Source organism: Pinus tabuliformis, chromosome 3_2 (genome assembly GCF_031772625.1).
Source record: "Pinus tabuliformis cultivar Carrire ecotype Pingquan chromosome 3_2, CPIR1, whole genome shotgun sequence".
Taxonomy (NCBI): Eukaryota; Viridiplantae; Streptophyta; class Pinopsida; order Pinales; family Pinaceae; genus Pinus; species Pinus tabuliformis.
The window spans coordinates 465,161,175-465,177,373 of NC_142302.1; the positions used below are offsets into that span (position 1 = coordinate 465,161,175).

General features: G+C 39.6%; 1 protein-coding gene across 1 annotated transcript; it reads right to left on the minus strand.

The window, feature by feature from the left end:
• Window positions 1-9,123: 9,123 nt before the first annotated feature.
• LOC149181298 (proline-rich receptor-like protein kinase PERK8) lies at window positions 9,124-15,774 on the minus strand. Its single transcript, XM_089416548.1, has 8 exons — window positions 13,967-15,774; window positions 13,150-13,602; window positions 12,822-12,908; window positions 12,636-12,706; window positions 12,445-12,521; window positions 12,167-12,314; window positions 10,139-10,300; window positions 9,124-10,051 (listed from the first exon to the last, which is right to left on the minus strand). The coding sequence occupies exons 1-8, from the start codon at window positions 14,820-14,822 to the stop codon at window positions 9,632-9,634; spliced, it is 2,274 nt and encodes a 757-aa protein (XP_089272674.1). The 5' UTR covers window positions 14,823-15,774; the 3' UTR covers window positions 9,124-9,631.
• Window positions 15,775-16,199: the final 425 nt, after the last annotated feature.

The window sequence follows — 16,199 nt, forward strand, 5'->3', positions numbered from 1 at the left end:
GATGAATCTTCGTCGGATGAACCAATGCCCATTGTTGAAGGTCTGATGGATCCCATTAATCCACCTCCTTGTGAGCCCTCATTAGGGAAGTTTTGAGGTTTAAAATGGGTCTCCTAAAGAAATTATAAAATATTAATAGAAATAATAAAATAAGATTAGATTACATCATCAAATTTTAGAGGAACAAACCAAAAAAACACATTTTTTTCAACTCGTATTTTGAACTTATCTCCCTATGGGTCTACTCAAATTTCGAGCGGCAACACTCGTTGGAAGCAGAATTTGATTCCTTATCCAAAGAGTACTCATGTTGCATACTTTTGATGGACATTGCAATCACGTGTTTTCATGTATTTCTCATATTTTGTGTAGTATGGTCCATCGAAAGTATGCAACATGGGTACTTCTTGAATAAGTAATTAAATTTTGCATCAAACAAGTACTCCCAACTCAAATTTTGAGTAAAACCATAGGGAGATAAGTTGAAAAAATACTTTTATTTTTTATTGTTTTTAATATTTTTTACATTTTTACTCCAAAAAATGGTGAATCATCTCTCATAGTAGACATCATCATCTTGAATCCTATTGGTTTTTATAAAGGTCATTTTGGTTGTACATTTTTTTATGAGACCCATTTTAAACCTCAAAATTCCCCTAATGCTACTATAAGAAAAATGCCTTTGTGGCTTAAAGATACTCTTGAAGATGTCGAGAAATACATTGCATCGAAGGGGACATTTCATGAAAGCAAGAAGCCAAATAAATACCAGGGGTACTTCGCTGCCATGAGTACCATTGTACAATTTGAGCCTTGTAAATACGAAGAAGTCGTGAAGCAACAGGTTTGGAAGGATACAATAAACGAAGAATATGAATCAATTATGAAAAATGACGTCTAAGATGTGATTCCTAGACCCAAGGGTAAGTTTGTGGTCACTTCGAAATGGCTCTACAAGATCAAACATGACGTTGATGAGAGTGCTAAGAAATTCAAGGCCAAATTTGTAGCTCGAGGCTTCTCTCGAAAGGAAAGAGTAGAGTATGATGAGATATTTGCACAAGTTGCCCGATATACCACCATTCACTCGATCATAGCCCATTAGGGGGTTTTCGATGTCTAAAATGGACCTCATAAGGAAATTATAAAATAATAGTGGAAATAATAAAATAATATTAGATTACATCATCAAATTTTAGAAAGAAAAAAGACAACCATTTTTTCAACTCGTATTTTCAACTTATCTCCATATGGTTTTACCCAAATTTCGAGTTGAAACGCTCATTGGATGCAGAGTTTGATTCTTCATTCAAAGAATATCCATGTTGAATACTTTTGATGGACCCTGCTACACGAAAAATTAGAAATACATGAAAAAACGTGATTGCAATTATGTTTTTTCATGTATTTTTCATTTTTCGTGTAGTAGGTCCATCGAAAGTATGCAACATGGGTATTCCTTGAATGAAGAATTAAATTTTGCATCCGATGAGTACTCCTACTCGAAATTGGAGTTAAAACTTAGGAAATAAGTTGAAAATACGAGTTGAAAAAATAGTTTTATTTTTTTAATTTTTTAATCTTTGTACCTTTTTACTCCAAAAGTGGTGAATCATCCCCCATGGTTGACATCATCATCTTGAATCCTATTGGCTCTTATAAAATTTATTTTGGTTGTACATTTTTCTTAGGAGGCCCATTTTAGACCTCAAAAATCCCCTAATGCTTTGTTGACACGCAAGGATGGAACCTTCATCAGATGGATGTCAAAACTGTCTTTTTGCATGGTTCACTTAACGAGGATGTGTATGTGTAACCACCCAAGGGTTCAAAGTTCAAGATCGTGAGACACATGTATGCAGGTTGAAGAAATCCCTATAGGTTGAAACAAGCCCCTAGGGCTTGGTATCAGGGGATCAATAGCTATCTTTACAAGAAGCGATGTTGACCCGAACCTATACTTCAAAGTTGAAAAAGACAGACCTCTCATTCTGGTCCTTTATGTGGATGATCTCTTTCTGACAGGTGATGACCCTCTCATTCATCAATGCAAGAGGGAGTTGGCTTCCGAGTTCGAGATGAAGAGCCTAGGACTGATGCATTATTTCCTAAGGTTGAAACTCTGGCAAAAGCCAAGTGAGATTTTCATTTCTCATAAAATATATTATGAAACTACTTGACAAATGTGGGATGGTGGATTGCAAGTCTGTGACTACTCCGATGGAACTCAACTTTAAGAAGCTATGTAGAAGTGTTGTTGGGCCCGAATTGGAGAACCCTACCGAGTATTGTCAACTTGTGGGGCACTGATGTTCTTGGTCAACTCCCGTCCTAACATATGCTTCGTTGTGAACACGTTGAGTCAATATATAGTCAAGTCTCATCACATTCATTAGACTGATGCCAAGAATCTCGAGATATCTCTAGGGCATAATCCACCATGGGTTGAGATACACCACCGGGGATTTGAGGCTACATGGATATACAGATGTTGATTGGGCTAGCAATGTGGTGGATCGTAAGAGCACGTCTGGGTGTTGCTTCTCTTTGGTATTTGCTTCTATATCTTGGAGGAGCAAGACGCAGAAATCAGTTGCAGTAAGCATCGCCGAGGCCGAATACATTACTGCGAGTATGCCCTGTTGTGAAGCAGTTTGGTTAAGGAAGCTCTTCAGTGAGCTATTTGAGCACATGCTAGATAGCATTGTGATCTTCTGTGACAACCAGAGTGGGATTCGTTTATTTGAGAATCCCGTGTTCCATGACCACTCCAAACACATTGATATTATGTACCACTTTATCTGGGTTATGGTACAACGAGGAGTAGTTAAGCTCCAACACATCAGGACAGATGAGCAGGTTGCAAATATTCTCATGAAGCCTCTCGGGAAGGTCAAATTCTTAACCTTCCGAGAGAGACTTGGAGTCGTGGAACGACCCTCTTATGAGGGTCTCGTATGAGTTGAACACAGAGCTCTGGGAGCTCCTGGGGGCATGGGGTACTTCTTGGAGCTAGCTATGAGTAACCATAGGGTGAGTGGTTCACCTTCCCCTGTGATACCCAATTATGGTTGACGTGTGTAGGGTAAGTGGTTCACCTTCCCCTACCAGGACACATGTATGTAGGGTGAGTGGTTCACCTTCCCTTAAGATTGGCATATGCATAAGACGAGTGGTTCACCTTCTCCTAAGAGATATGAGTAGGATGAGTGGTTCACCTTCTCCTGTTGTTGCCTCGACACACATCCTACCCATAAGAGTCTGGGACTCATGGGAAGTACCTCTCATCTGGCCAATGAGTTGGGAAAATCTGGTTAGGGACCATAGCTCTACTGATGGACGCATCGTGTACTGCCGTACTCCCTATGACTAGGATGCATGGTGTTCAACAACTTGATCTAGGATCAATCACTGATTTTAGTCAATGGAGAGTGGTATGGTACACTTTCGATCACTTCTTCATTATTACTTCATGGTTCAACAAAGCGGAGCAAGGCAGTGATGGCAGGGATGGTTCAGGATGATAGGTTGGAATGCTAATGAATTGGCACATAGAATTCTCCCTAGTTGAGAGGGAGTGTTAAGATTGGCAACTAGGGCTAACTTCCACCTTAGGATAGCTCATATTATGGAGATGATTATTGCATTAGATTCCTCTTTCGGAAAGGTACAATTTTGATATAAAGATCATCTCATTCTGACAAGCAAAAATGGAATTATGAATTTATTTCTCTTATGGACAAATTGTCAAGATTGGCCATAGTCAAATGTAAGCTCATAAAGCCCAATAGATGGGTCTCCTCACCCTCAACGAATTGTATAAATAAAGGTGACATTTTCCTCATTTGGACATCATCTCATCACATATCTTCTCTCTCTTGATTGGTTCGTACAACTTGGAAGTCTCTCTCTCTTCTTCGCACATGTGGCAGATAGCTCTCTCTCTCTTCTTTGCACGTGGCAAGAGGCAGAGTTTTTCTAGGTAAAACAGGTCAAAGTTTTCAAGTCGTTGATCAGCGTTGACTTAAGGTGATTTGACCATCATTGACCTCGGTTTTTGGGCCAAAAGTTTGATTTCTCTAAACCGCATTTATTAACACAAAAATCGAGAATTTTGGGACAATTTGACCAGCATTGACTTCAAGTTTGATCACAAAAAATTGTAGCAATATTTTCTCTCCTTTGACTAGGTTTGACCAAAGAATTTGAGCTAATTTTGACTCTCCTAGAAGGCTGAATTGGACCACTGTTTAAAAAATATTTTGGGGTCGCTTTGACCACCATTGATTTTCTAGTTATGGTTGATTTCATTGTTGATTTGACATCTCTATTTTGGGCTTGTATTTATGATATTTGTACTCTCTCTCTCTCTCTCTGTTGAACTATTGAAGAATAATAAAAAGATTTGATCGAAGTGTTTACCGACATTGGAGTTTGTCCCTGGCATCTGCCACATCTTGTGTCCTCTTGTCTTGGCTTGTTTTCTACATATGATTTTATGTTCTATCTGCGTTCACTATCAATGTTTATAAGTTAATGTGATTGCTACGAGATATAATTGGAAATTCCCATTGCACTGCTAAAGAAACATTCAAGTAAATTGTCTTAAGCATAGAACATATCATTGTTATCTAAAATTAACAAGGGTTAAGGACTGCCAAAGAAAGATTGACCACAGTGAACGATCAACTATTGGAGCCAAGGTTGCTACAGGGAAACTAAAGGTTATAAGGCTTGCTAGAAGAGATCAAATCAAAAGGACGAGAAAAGGGATGAAAAGGATTAGATGAGAACAATAACGTAGAACCATGCGCTTGGGTGGAAATCAAGGAAGGGGCAAGGGCTAACTGAAAGACAAGGCTAAAAGAGAGGCGAAGGGAGTATAAACATTGAGCAACTTAGAGTCCAACAATCAATGTGATGGCGAGCAAGTTGTGTTAGACACATGGCTAATTAGCGAACTAAAGCTACATGCTTTCTCACATGGGTTATTACCTTCAAGAGCTAGAATGGGGGATAGTTGATTAAGTGGAGGCACAGAGATAAACATTGGCAAAGTTAGATCGTGAAGTGTGATAGGGGTGAAGGCGAGGAACTAGTCTTTCAAGTCTAGTGGATGGTGGGGGGTCTGCTGACTATAAAAGGAGGGAAAAGGTATAATGATGGGTGGACCCAAAACATTAGACATCTCCATTCTTATTGCATAGTGCAATTCCAAAAGCTTATACAATAATACAAATATATTATCATACCATACCATAGATGGAATGCCAATGAAAAAGACAAAATAGGGTAGATTCATAGAAAAATCTCATGAGTGATGAGTAACGAGCCATATGTCCCACATCTCATGTCCATATCATTAAGCAATACATCTTACATCTTTGTCTTTCCCCTCAACCACTTTTCCCTCACTATATATATAAAACAATGGCCATTGTGCACATAAACTAATAGCACTACTAAGCACAACTTCTGTGCACATAGAAATGTTATTTCAAATTGGCACATTTTTTATACACTAAAGAACATCTACATTATTTTTGTGTCCTAACTGTATGACACCTGGAACTCGAGTGTACAACATTTGTGGGACACACATCTAGCATAGGACACATGTTGAACTAGTTAGACCAACATGTCCCACACGGGGATTTGGGACAACATGAGCCTCGTCCACTGAATCTTGTTTCTTAGATGCTTAGTGTAATGGGTTGTCAACCTATTGATTACCCTCCCTTCTGCTTTAAACTTGGTGGAATTCTATCTAAATTTATAATTTCACATGAAGTTTTAGTTGCAAAAATTTAGTTTACGAGCAACATTTGTTTTTACTATAAATAGATACCAAGGGGCGAGTGGCAGGATATATTATGTAAAACATACAAATATGAGGGTGAGAGGAAATAGTATGCATGACATTTGGTAGGATGAGAATATGAGAGTAGGGGAGGGGGGATATATTATGTAAAACATATAGGAATATGAGAGTGGGGGTGGGTATTATGCAAAACATGTTAAAAAGGGAAATATTACACAAAACATATTTAGGACGTGAATATGAGAGTGGAGGTTGGGAGAGATATTATGCAAAACATATAGGAATATGGGGATGGGGATGGGGATGGGGATGGGGATGGGTATTATGCAAAACATATTAAATGGTAGGAGTTGGGGGAGATATTATGCAAAATATAGAGGCTAAGGGGGCATATTATGCAAAACATATTAAAGGGTTTGTGGGGGGAGATACATGTTTTGCATCATCTATCCCTGTGAGGATGAGAGTGCAGGTGGGTAGGGGGTAGGGGGTAGGGGCAAATATTATGCAAAACATTACGAGGGCGGGGTGAGAGAACCTTGCCCTCATATTCCTACCTCCACCCCACAACCTTATATTCCTGCCTATTAATATGTTTTGCATAATATCTCCCTCTGCCCTAACCCTAACCCTCAACCTCAACCTCACCCTCATATCCTTGTATGTTTGCATTCCCCTCAACTTTGAACCCCCACCCTCGCCCTTGACCCTCATATGCCTGTCCTACTGGCCCATCAAATCCCTGGCATGGAAAAACTCATAGCTACAAGCCTCACAAGGAAGTTGTAAGCATACCAATAATGGCATTGAAATCAAACACACAGCAAACAATAATATTTTCAAAAATAAACCACGACCTGGGTGCGCTGAACATCAAGACTATAACATTCAGAATCCCAATCAGACCAAACGTTTGCAAACGAGGGGCACTTTTAAGAACCCAACAACCCTGAAACCTTTGCTGAGTTCCATTCCCTTTAGAGTCAAGCTCCAGGATGTAGAGTGCAGTTTGAACAAAAGCCTGCCATCCATCATGGCCAAGAGCAAATCAGTTCAACCTCAAGCCCTAAAAGGCTCTCACGGCCACCATCCACTTCCCCACAAACCTGAAGGTCAAGAAATAAGTGAAAACCATGAAACCCTAGTGCCACCACCTCTGAGAGAAAATCCTTCAGATGATTCTCCAGAGGCATTGAACCTCGCATGGATCCTTCAGATGATTCTCCAGAGGCATTGAACCTCCAATGGATTTTACTGGATTGAACCCCAGTATAAGTCTTAGTCAGTCTTAGTCCTCTTCTAAAAAGCTATTTCTCTTCCTTGCACATTGCCTCCTAGCTATAGGTTGGGAGCAACAACCAAAAATGTTTCTCTGCATCCCTACAGCCTCGGACAAGAAGAGTGCCTTAGAGAGGTGAGGTAGAGAAACCCTCATGCTCAACTCCATTGAACACTTTCACAAGCACCAAATTATTTAATTGAGCCAGAAGCAGCACTTATCACTGCTTGAAACATGACAGTTTGATGCTTAACTTCCGCTTCACACAATTAGGTGTTCTGTTTGCTCATAATACATAACTTATGTTCACGTTGCATGCAAACTATTGAATTGGTGAATAGACTCGGCAGGGAGAAGAATATTAGCTGTGTTCTATTTTCTGGCCTCTCGGTGCTTTTGTATGTCCTTAATTTACATTAGTTTCATATCTTGTGCAGGTCGTGAATTGTGTTGACAATGCATGCTGCAGATGAAGTATGAAAACCAAGTCACAAACATCACTGCTTCAAAACTCCATGGGTTTGCAAGTACTCTGCCTTGCAAACGGATAGTTCTCTTCGGCACTTATAAGAGATTTAAGATAGACTTCTCATGCAGGTTTCTGGGGTGGTTTTGTTATGTTAGGTAACAAGTATTGAGAAGCTTCTTTCCATGCTCAGATATGCTGAAAGTATATGTTGGTATTTGTCCATGTCTGGCATCCTGGAATCTTGCCACAATGATTTTAAGTTCAAGACTAAAATTAGCTGCCTTGATACTTTAACAATGTTATATTTTAGAAAACTATAACCACCAGAATTATACAGCTAGCATGACTCTTTTCTGACAAATATCTGGAACAGTCAACAACACAATCAATTTCTGCAAATTGAAATACATGAACAAACTTACCACAAGCCATCATGACTGGGCTTCTTCTGATTTCTGTAATATTCCAGGCACAAGCTGTGACAAATTTGAGACATATGGTTTGTCATCGTGAAGTCTGCATGATTCAGACCTAAAAGGTAGCATAATCTTTAAGCATCCATGTTGGTTGATCGTAGATTTAAACAACAGTTGATGCATACTGCTTACTTTGACAACAAAGTAACGTGGTACCATCTATCCCAATTACAAATAGGCTTTATAATTCTAGGCTACACTTAGGTTTTGGAGTTGCCAATACACTTTTAATCCCATGCAACTTCTTGTCTGCATCCATTAGCACAGATCCATCTTAATCCTCGATCTATTAAGCACCCAAAGGGGTAAAAAATAACCAGTTGCAAACCTCTGGCTACTTAAAAGATATTGAGTTAACTTGTGTCTATGATAGTTATTTTTATTTTTTATTTCACTGGTGTTGTATTAACTTGACCACAATGTTACATGTCACATTTCTTCCTCTATATATACTATTATTGCAATAAAATGATTTATACTGTTGAACTCCACACGAGTGGTATAGCTTGAATGCTTAGAGTTCGTCTTTAGTTGGAAGTTGGTGAATATGGAAAAACAATCACCTATGTATGCCCACCCTCGAGGACCTCAATACCTTCAAAAATTTACTGCTGTAGGTGACCATGCCTCTTTAACTGCTTGAATAAAAAATATTAAGGAGAAAATAATAGAACTTATACAATGAAACAGTGCCACGGAGCTTATCTTCTCATTATATACTACGAATGAAAGCATTCTGGCATGGTCTCTATACACATCGAATTTCAATGAGGGGCATTAATGTCTACTCCGATACTGCAATGTACTTTGTACAGACACATCGCACAGTTTCTGACCAGGAACTAAGATAAGTCAGGATTTGCATAGCAGCATTATCTGCATAAAGAGAATACAGCTCATCGAAATTCCCAGTTGCTATTATCAAGGGCGCTGCTTTCCTCCAGAACACCTTAAACTCGCAGAGATTATTGCAGGAAGTGAATTAGGACAAAATCTGGGGAAATTTTAGAATCATCTTTTGAACAACATAACATTTATACAACAATAGTACATGCACAGAAAGTAGCAAGAGAGAAAAGGCTGCAAAATGGTGATGACTATACTCAAAAGAATAAATTGCCAGGCAAATCTTGTCGCTATGCCAGTATGGCATATACAATTGAATAATAACAAGATCAGCTATCATATTGTATCCTATGGAAGAGGGAAAAAAATTATGTAAAAGAGAAAAAACAAATCAGAGCAAAAGAATACAAAAGAGCGAGATTTTTTGTTGTGTACACTGTGACATGGAATACAAATCACCCAGTTATTGTTGAATCTACTCGTACGTCGGGCATTCCAGCAAAAATGTAATTTGTGCTTTTACCTTCACACTTCCATTTTCAAACATTCATACCCACCAAGAATTTGTCAAGGCTCAGAGCTTCCTTCATTGGATTTAGTTGCCTGCCCAACTTCAGAGAATCCAATTGTTTGACAACCTCGTGTGAGTAATTCAGGTAGAGTGGGCCTACTGATCCGAGATTGATAGAAGCTGCCCATACATTCTTTCATTTGGGGCAGAAATTTCTCTCAGAGGTTAGCTAACGTCCTGTAAGAGATTTACAATTGATTGGAATTGGAGCCTCACCCGAACTTTTCTCCTCATTCATTTCATCCCTGTAAATATGTGACCTGTTTATTGGACGTGTCTCTGATTCAATACTGCTTGGGGACTCACCACCACAAGCACACATGGCTAACTCTGACTTCCAGTGCCTGGTTTGTTTAGCTTCTAATTCCTTGCTCCTGCGAAATTCATTGCTATATGCAGATAGATTCATGTCGTTTTCACTAGTGACTTCACTGAAATCACTAGCATTGTCACGGCTGCCAAATGCCATCCTCTGAAATCTCCTGATATCTGCAGAGTACTGTGCAGAATTATACATTACACTCTCACCAGGTTTGACTCCATTGTTCAGATCTCCAATTGCAGCATTACTTTCCAATGCCCTTACCACCTACATAAAGACAAACAGCAGCACACCAACATTATTGCAAGGCGTGAGAAGTATGCAATGAAATGGACCAACCAAACAATTACCTACCTGCCCCATCCCTGGCCTTCTACGAGCTGAGTGACGTACACATGCTGCTGCAGCTTCAACCATCCGAAACATTTCACCCTCCTCAAAGTTTTTCTCAAGCCTTGGATCAGCTAATTCTTCAAAGTTCCCCTCTTCAAGGGCACGGTTAAGTAAAGGTCGAGCCTGCAGAACTTAACACTTGTCAATGCAAGGAAGGTAAACAAGAAAGCAGATCCCCCCATATACTGCAAGGAAGATAACAAACTTCCAAGTGTTGAAAAATGTGACAGCACTGTTTGAGAAATTATAATGATTCAATAGGATTTATTAACGAGTTCTGTTCAGCCAAAATAGGCTTGATGAAATAGGAATTCTGTTGTCAAGATTTTACCTGTTGTCAAGATTTTACCAAACTGCATATTAAGTAATGGATTACTTTAAGCACAATCCTGAAATTTATTTTAACTTACCTTGACAGAAATTAGATAACAAAAGCTATCTCACAATATCTACCAGTGACAAAAGGACTTAGGCCAGCCAACAAAGATAAATATTTACCCGCCAAAGAAACACCAGAAACATTTTAACAAGATGAATAAATATTAAATACATATCTCAATGTTCAAAATATGCATATTTCCTTTCCGGGACTGGAATTAAAGGGCAATTTCCACGTCTCGTCCAGATGTCCAGAAGAAGGATCACTAAATAAGATGGTTTTCAATATTTCTTCTTAAATTTAGGTTTCGCATTTTCAAGGTTTTAACTCTAATCTTTTGTTTATCCTTCTTTTCCTCACACTCATTCTATAATCCATCCTGGGTTTCACAGTCCAGCCCTTTCAGACCTGGCCTCTCCCATAAGGACATCATCAGACAATGTACTGCCTCCTCTGCAGTTGATGGGTTCAGCATGGACGTTCTCTTCCTCATCCACCTTTACTCCCACTTCCACCTCTATTTCTGAGGGTGTTGGGGCTTCCTCTTCCCCCTCCTATTCTGCTCCTACTTCCGATGCATTGTAGCCTTTTGTTATGTTGTATCTACAGTTAGGATTTTGGTTACTTTCCTCATATATTAGTTTAGCTTCTTTACTTTTATGTTTAAGCTTTTAGCTTATAGGAGACACTTCGGCATTCCTTCAGTATGTCACCACTGGATTTTACTTTTGATTTTTGAGATCCATTGACCACATTTTTGGCAATTACTGAACATTAATAAATATTAAAATCTAAAAATATCTTAATTTATCATGTTCTTCTCCTTCATTCTTCACTATGCTATGCTCATTTTTCTTTACTTCCACGTCATCCTTCTCTGTTTCTTTTCCTACAAATTGTTCTCCTCTCCTTTGTCATTGTACATCTATAGAACTGGGTGAACACTGTAGGGCAAAAATTCAAATAAATGGCTATCTTTTTCCACCCAATTTGCTACGAGGACAAATTAATATGGTATCTTTTCAAAAAAAAACATGCAATGAATCTCAAAGAACTAAAGTGACATTTCATTTATAAGGCTCATGGATTGGTTCTTGATCAGGCACATGTCAACACAGCATAAAAACCTCAAAATTTTCCTTTTCTTAATCTGATCACAACCTCTCTATGGAATTGCACTGTCAATTATTACATTTAGAAATGGTAACTGGGAAATTAGCACCAGCAGAGATTACAAAACCTAGAAGGAAGACACTGTGGATTTATGATGATTGAATTGTGAGCAGTAAATCTGATCCGTGGAATCATGAAACCTCAGCAGTTCATTATTTCATTGATATAAGATGAATGCCTCTAATCAAAAACCCACAATTCAATATGAAAGCATTATATGACACTTCAAGACTCTGTTTCCATTGTGGACACAAAACATTCTTCTGATAAAAATTTGACATACACATGAATCAAGTACCATATCAAAGTAAAACTTTTTGGAAAGATAGAGTGCAGCATGGAACAATAATCTTGCAAAACACCCTATAAATGATGCATTTTTCTTTCATTTACAATGTAAGAATCAGATTGATGATAATTTCATAGTATATACACACCCATTCAACCAAGCTCTCATCACCAAGAGGCTGTGATACATCAACAGGCTTCCGCCCAGTCACAAGCTCTAATAACACAACCCCAAATGAATATACATCAGACCTGACAGTGAGCTTTCCACTTGATGCATATTCCGGTGCCATATACCTGAAATACCCAAATCAATGTAAAGCAAATTTACACTTCACAGGGCAGCAACTAGACCTTCTTAGAAAACCAGTCAATCACAAAAATCAATACTTGGGAAACCCACAAAATGAGAACATCTACAACTTACCCAAAGGTTCCCATGACACGGGTTGTCACATGCGTATTGGTATCTGATGCTAGTTTTGCAAGTCCAAAATCTGACACCTACAAATAAGAAAAAACCATCAGTAGCAAGACTCTAATCAACATAACGGCATATAAAATTTAGAGACACGAGTATCCATCTGGTTGGGATGAAAAATGTTGAAGAAACCATACCTGTGCTTCAAATCTGTGGTCCAATAGAATGTTCGATCCCTTGATATCCCTGTGAATTATTCTAGGATGACCTGCAGAAGGCAATTGGAGAAAACTCTATCATTTAAAGCCAAGATAAAAATGAATTAACATCAGGACAACAAAAATAAGGAATTATAGATGATGAATAGTATGCAATGGGTTTACAATCTTCATGTAGATATGCTATTCCACGAGCTGCTCCAACAGCAATTCTCATCCTGGTAGCCCAATCCATCACAGGTCTTTGCCCCCCTGCGCAGATAAGCATTATCATATATCAAATATCTGATAAAAGATAGATGATATAAGTCCTCTCAATCCTGAAGCGATCTAAAATATGGGCCATCTTTACAAATCATGTATCCTGAGTGATGCAAACAGTGTAGATGTTGTGCCAAAGCTTCAGTGAATAAGGAATTGTGTTCAAGAAGTGGTGGTGCAAAAAAATCAGCGTTCAGGAGCTCTAATTATATTTCCAAGAATTGTTTCCTACCATGCAGATGGTATTCAAGGGTGCCATTTGGGACGTAGTCGTATACAAGCAATCGCTGACTGTCAGCAATGCAGTAACCCACCAGAGAAACCAGATGTCTATGGTGCACCCTACTAATAATCTCTACCTCAGCACGGAATTCTCGTTCTCCTTGCCCACTACCCACCTTGAGCTGTTTAACTGCCACCACTTGCCCATCTGGTAGGTATCCTTTGTATACACATCCAAAACCACCCTCCCCTAGAACATTCTGTGGTGAGAATCCATTCGTTGCAACAGCCAGTTCTTCATAGTTGAACCAGGATGAGTTGCCAAGCCCAGGTGTATCCACTGAGCTTGGTGGAACTCCAAAAGCAGCAGTTCGTGAGGAGCCATGTCCTGGAGTAGAAGGCTGTGGAGAAACTTTTACAAGATATTGATCTGAGGAACGTGAAACAGCGGCATACATTCCATCTGCAATGCAACAGAAGAAAGTTATTCCATGGAATCAAAATGTGAGTACATACAAAACATAAGAACTAATACAACACAGGTCATATTCCTTATTTCAAAAAATAGGCGTTTTCCTAAACATATGTCAAAGAAGAGTTCGTTGTTTCTGCACGTTTCGATGATTTATGCAAGTTTTATCTGTGAATCAGACAATGGAAGTCTGTTACAGTGATTATCATCTCAACAGTGCTCTACTAAACAAATGGGAACTTGGAAGTAATGGAAAGAACAGAATCTACAATAGCACTAACTCATCAGGAGAATGCATGGTAAAGCACTATCAAGTTCAGTGTGGAGTTAATTGTAGAAGCCAATATATCTTTACCTGATTTGAAGGAAGCACCTCCCGGTGGAGGAGGCCCATAGTGATCGCCAAGATACCCATCTCTCTTCTTCTTCCTCCTTATACAAAACAGAACCCCACACAAAACGAGGACAACTAACCCAGCCACTGCAACTCCGATCACTATTGAAGAAGTATTACCCCCTCCACTTGAAGTTTGGGCTGTCGGAGGTGGAGGTGGAGGAGTGGAGGGGGTCGAACTCGAATTAGTAGATGAGTCTGGAGTTGGAGGAGTAGTTGATGGTGGTGTTGGAGATGGAGGTGATCCAGATGAAACAGGTGCAGATGGAGAGCCTTTCGGTGTGGGAGCATTTGGAGGTGGTGGTGAAGATAAGCTTCTGGAAGGTTGAGAAGCAGGAGGGGGGGGCAATTTGGAGGGTGGTGGCAATGGGGTTGGCGAAGGAGGTGGCGAAGGGGAAGTTGGAGGGGCGGGATTTGAGGGGGGCGGTGGGGATTTTGCAGTGGGAGGAGGAGGAGGAGATGCACTAGGAGGGGGAGATGATGCAGGTGGTGGAGAAGAGTTGGTGGGAGGAGAAGGAGAAGGTGGTGGAGAAGAGGTTGACGGAGGCGGAGGAGATTTAACAGTTGGAGGAACAGCAGGAGGGGGAGGAGGGGCAGTTGCAGGAGGTGGTGAAACAGTCACTGGGGACGGAGGAGGAGCAGAGACTGGGGGGTTAGAAGCAGGTGGAGGAGGGGGAGATGTAGGAGGAGGGGATGAAACTGGTGGGGTTGCAGGAGGAGGAGGTGGGGGGGAGGTTGCCCCATTATTGACCACAGGAGGTGGGGCAGCACTCCCACCACCAGGAAGAGCAGCTGGGGATGGAGCTAATGAAGACATACTATCACGTAACCTTCTGCTTGAAACTCCAAAACCCAATAACCCCAAAGACGAAATATCCCCTTTACTGGTATACAGTTACAATACTCGAATCAAACTGATATAATAACAAACCTGACCGTCTCTGTAGCCATCAAAAGACTGCAACACTCATGCTTGCCATTGGCTTTATTCTGTTACAAATCTCTAACAGGCCTGTATTTCTCCAAAACCCAACGAACATAGCCCCTGGTCCAACCTTAATCTGTCATAAAACGGCATTCTTTCACCAACCCACATAGCCAATCCCCTTAATCAAAGCCTAGCTGCAACCTTCAATCCGGATCTCTTCTAAAACTACAATTTTGCAACTACCCTAATCAATTCCTACAATTCAGCGCCTATCTGATTCCGCCATAGCTGCATTTTATCAGTCCCTTGTATAACAAGACACCCACCAAGGATTCCCCTCTTTTGCAGCAGCCAGAAATCGAACCTTGCATTGATTGCAATCCCCAGAAGGCCAATTTCCGACAGAAAACTCAACCATGAAACAGCCCCCAAAACAAAAGTTCGCGGAGGAGCAGCAGGCTGCCCTTGCCTTAGAAACAATGTCAAGACGCGTGAAAGTCATAAATCATGGATCTGTGATCCCAATGGACCGTGTAAATCACACGTGATTACCACTAACAGAATCATTACAGAATGAATGCAGGCAATTCTTTTTCTATTTAAGATTTCTCTGCATTCATTCTGCCCCATCCCCTTTTGAATCGCCTCGGTTACATCTATATTGGATTAGATTATAGATCAAAACTGTCTTATCGTGTGAGCGCGTCGCTGTAAAGCTGAGCTGGGCTACGAGCCTCGCGTCAACGATACCGCCTACAAGTATGAATGGGGCACAATCCCAGGTGAAACACGATTACGTTTCTTAATGAATAAGCGAAAGTAAGAAACGAGGGCGGCCCTAAATTTCAACTCAGTCGAAGAAAACGGAGTTGAATTTTTCAAATAGCGCACGGTAAGTAAATACCAGGCAGCCACCAATGGCCGATTCAGCGACGGTGCGGGATTGATTTTAATATAAATATATGTTATTAATATATTATTTTTAAGGATAGTTTTACTTTGAAAAAAAATTTACAGTTTTTCTGGAGGATTAGGCTTTCATAAACATAGTTTCTATATAGGAAGTCAAACCATTAAAATAATCTTTAAATTTATTTATTATAATACGTTGATTTTGAAGATAGATAATTAATGGGTTTTTTAATTTCTATTTTAGATTAATTTAAAACTTAATCCATCTAACAAATTATAATAATATTAAAGTTACACATAAATATTTAAATCAATAATTTAATATAAAGAAATGTTTTGTTATTAATGTTTTCA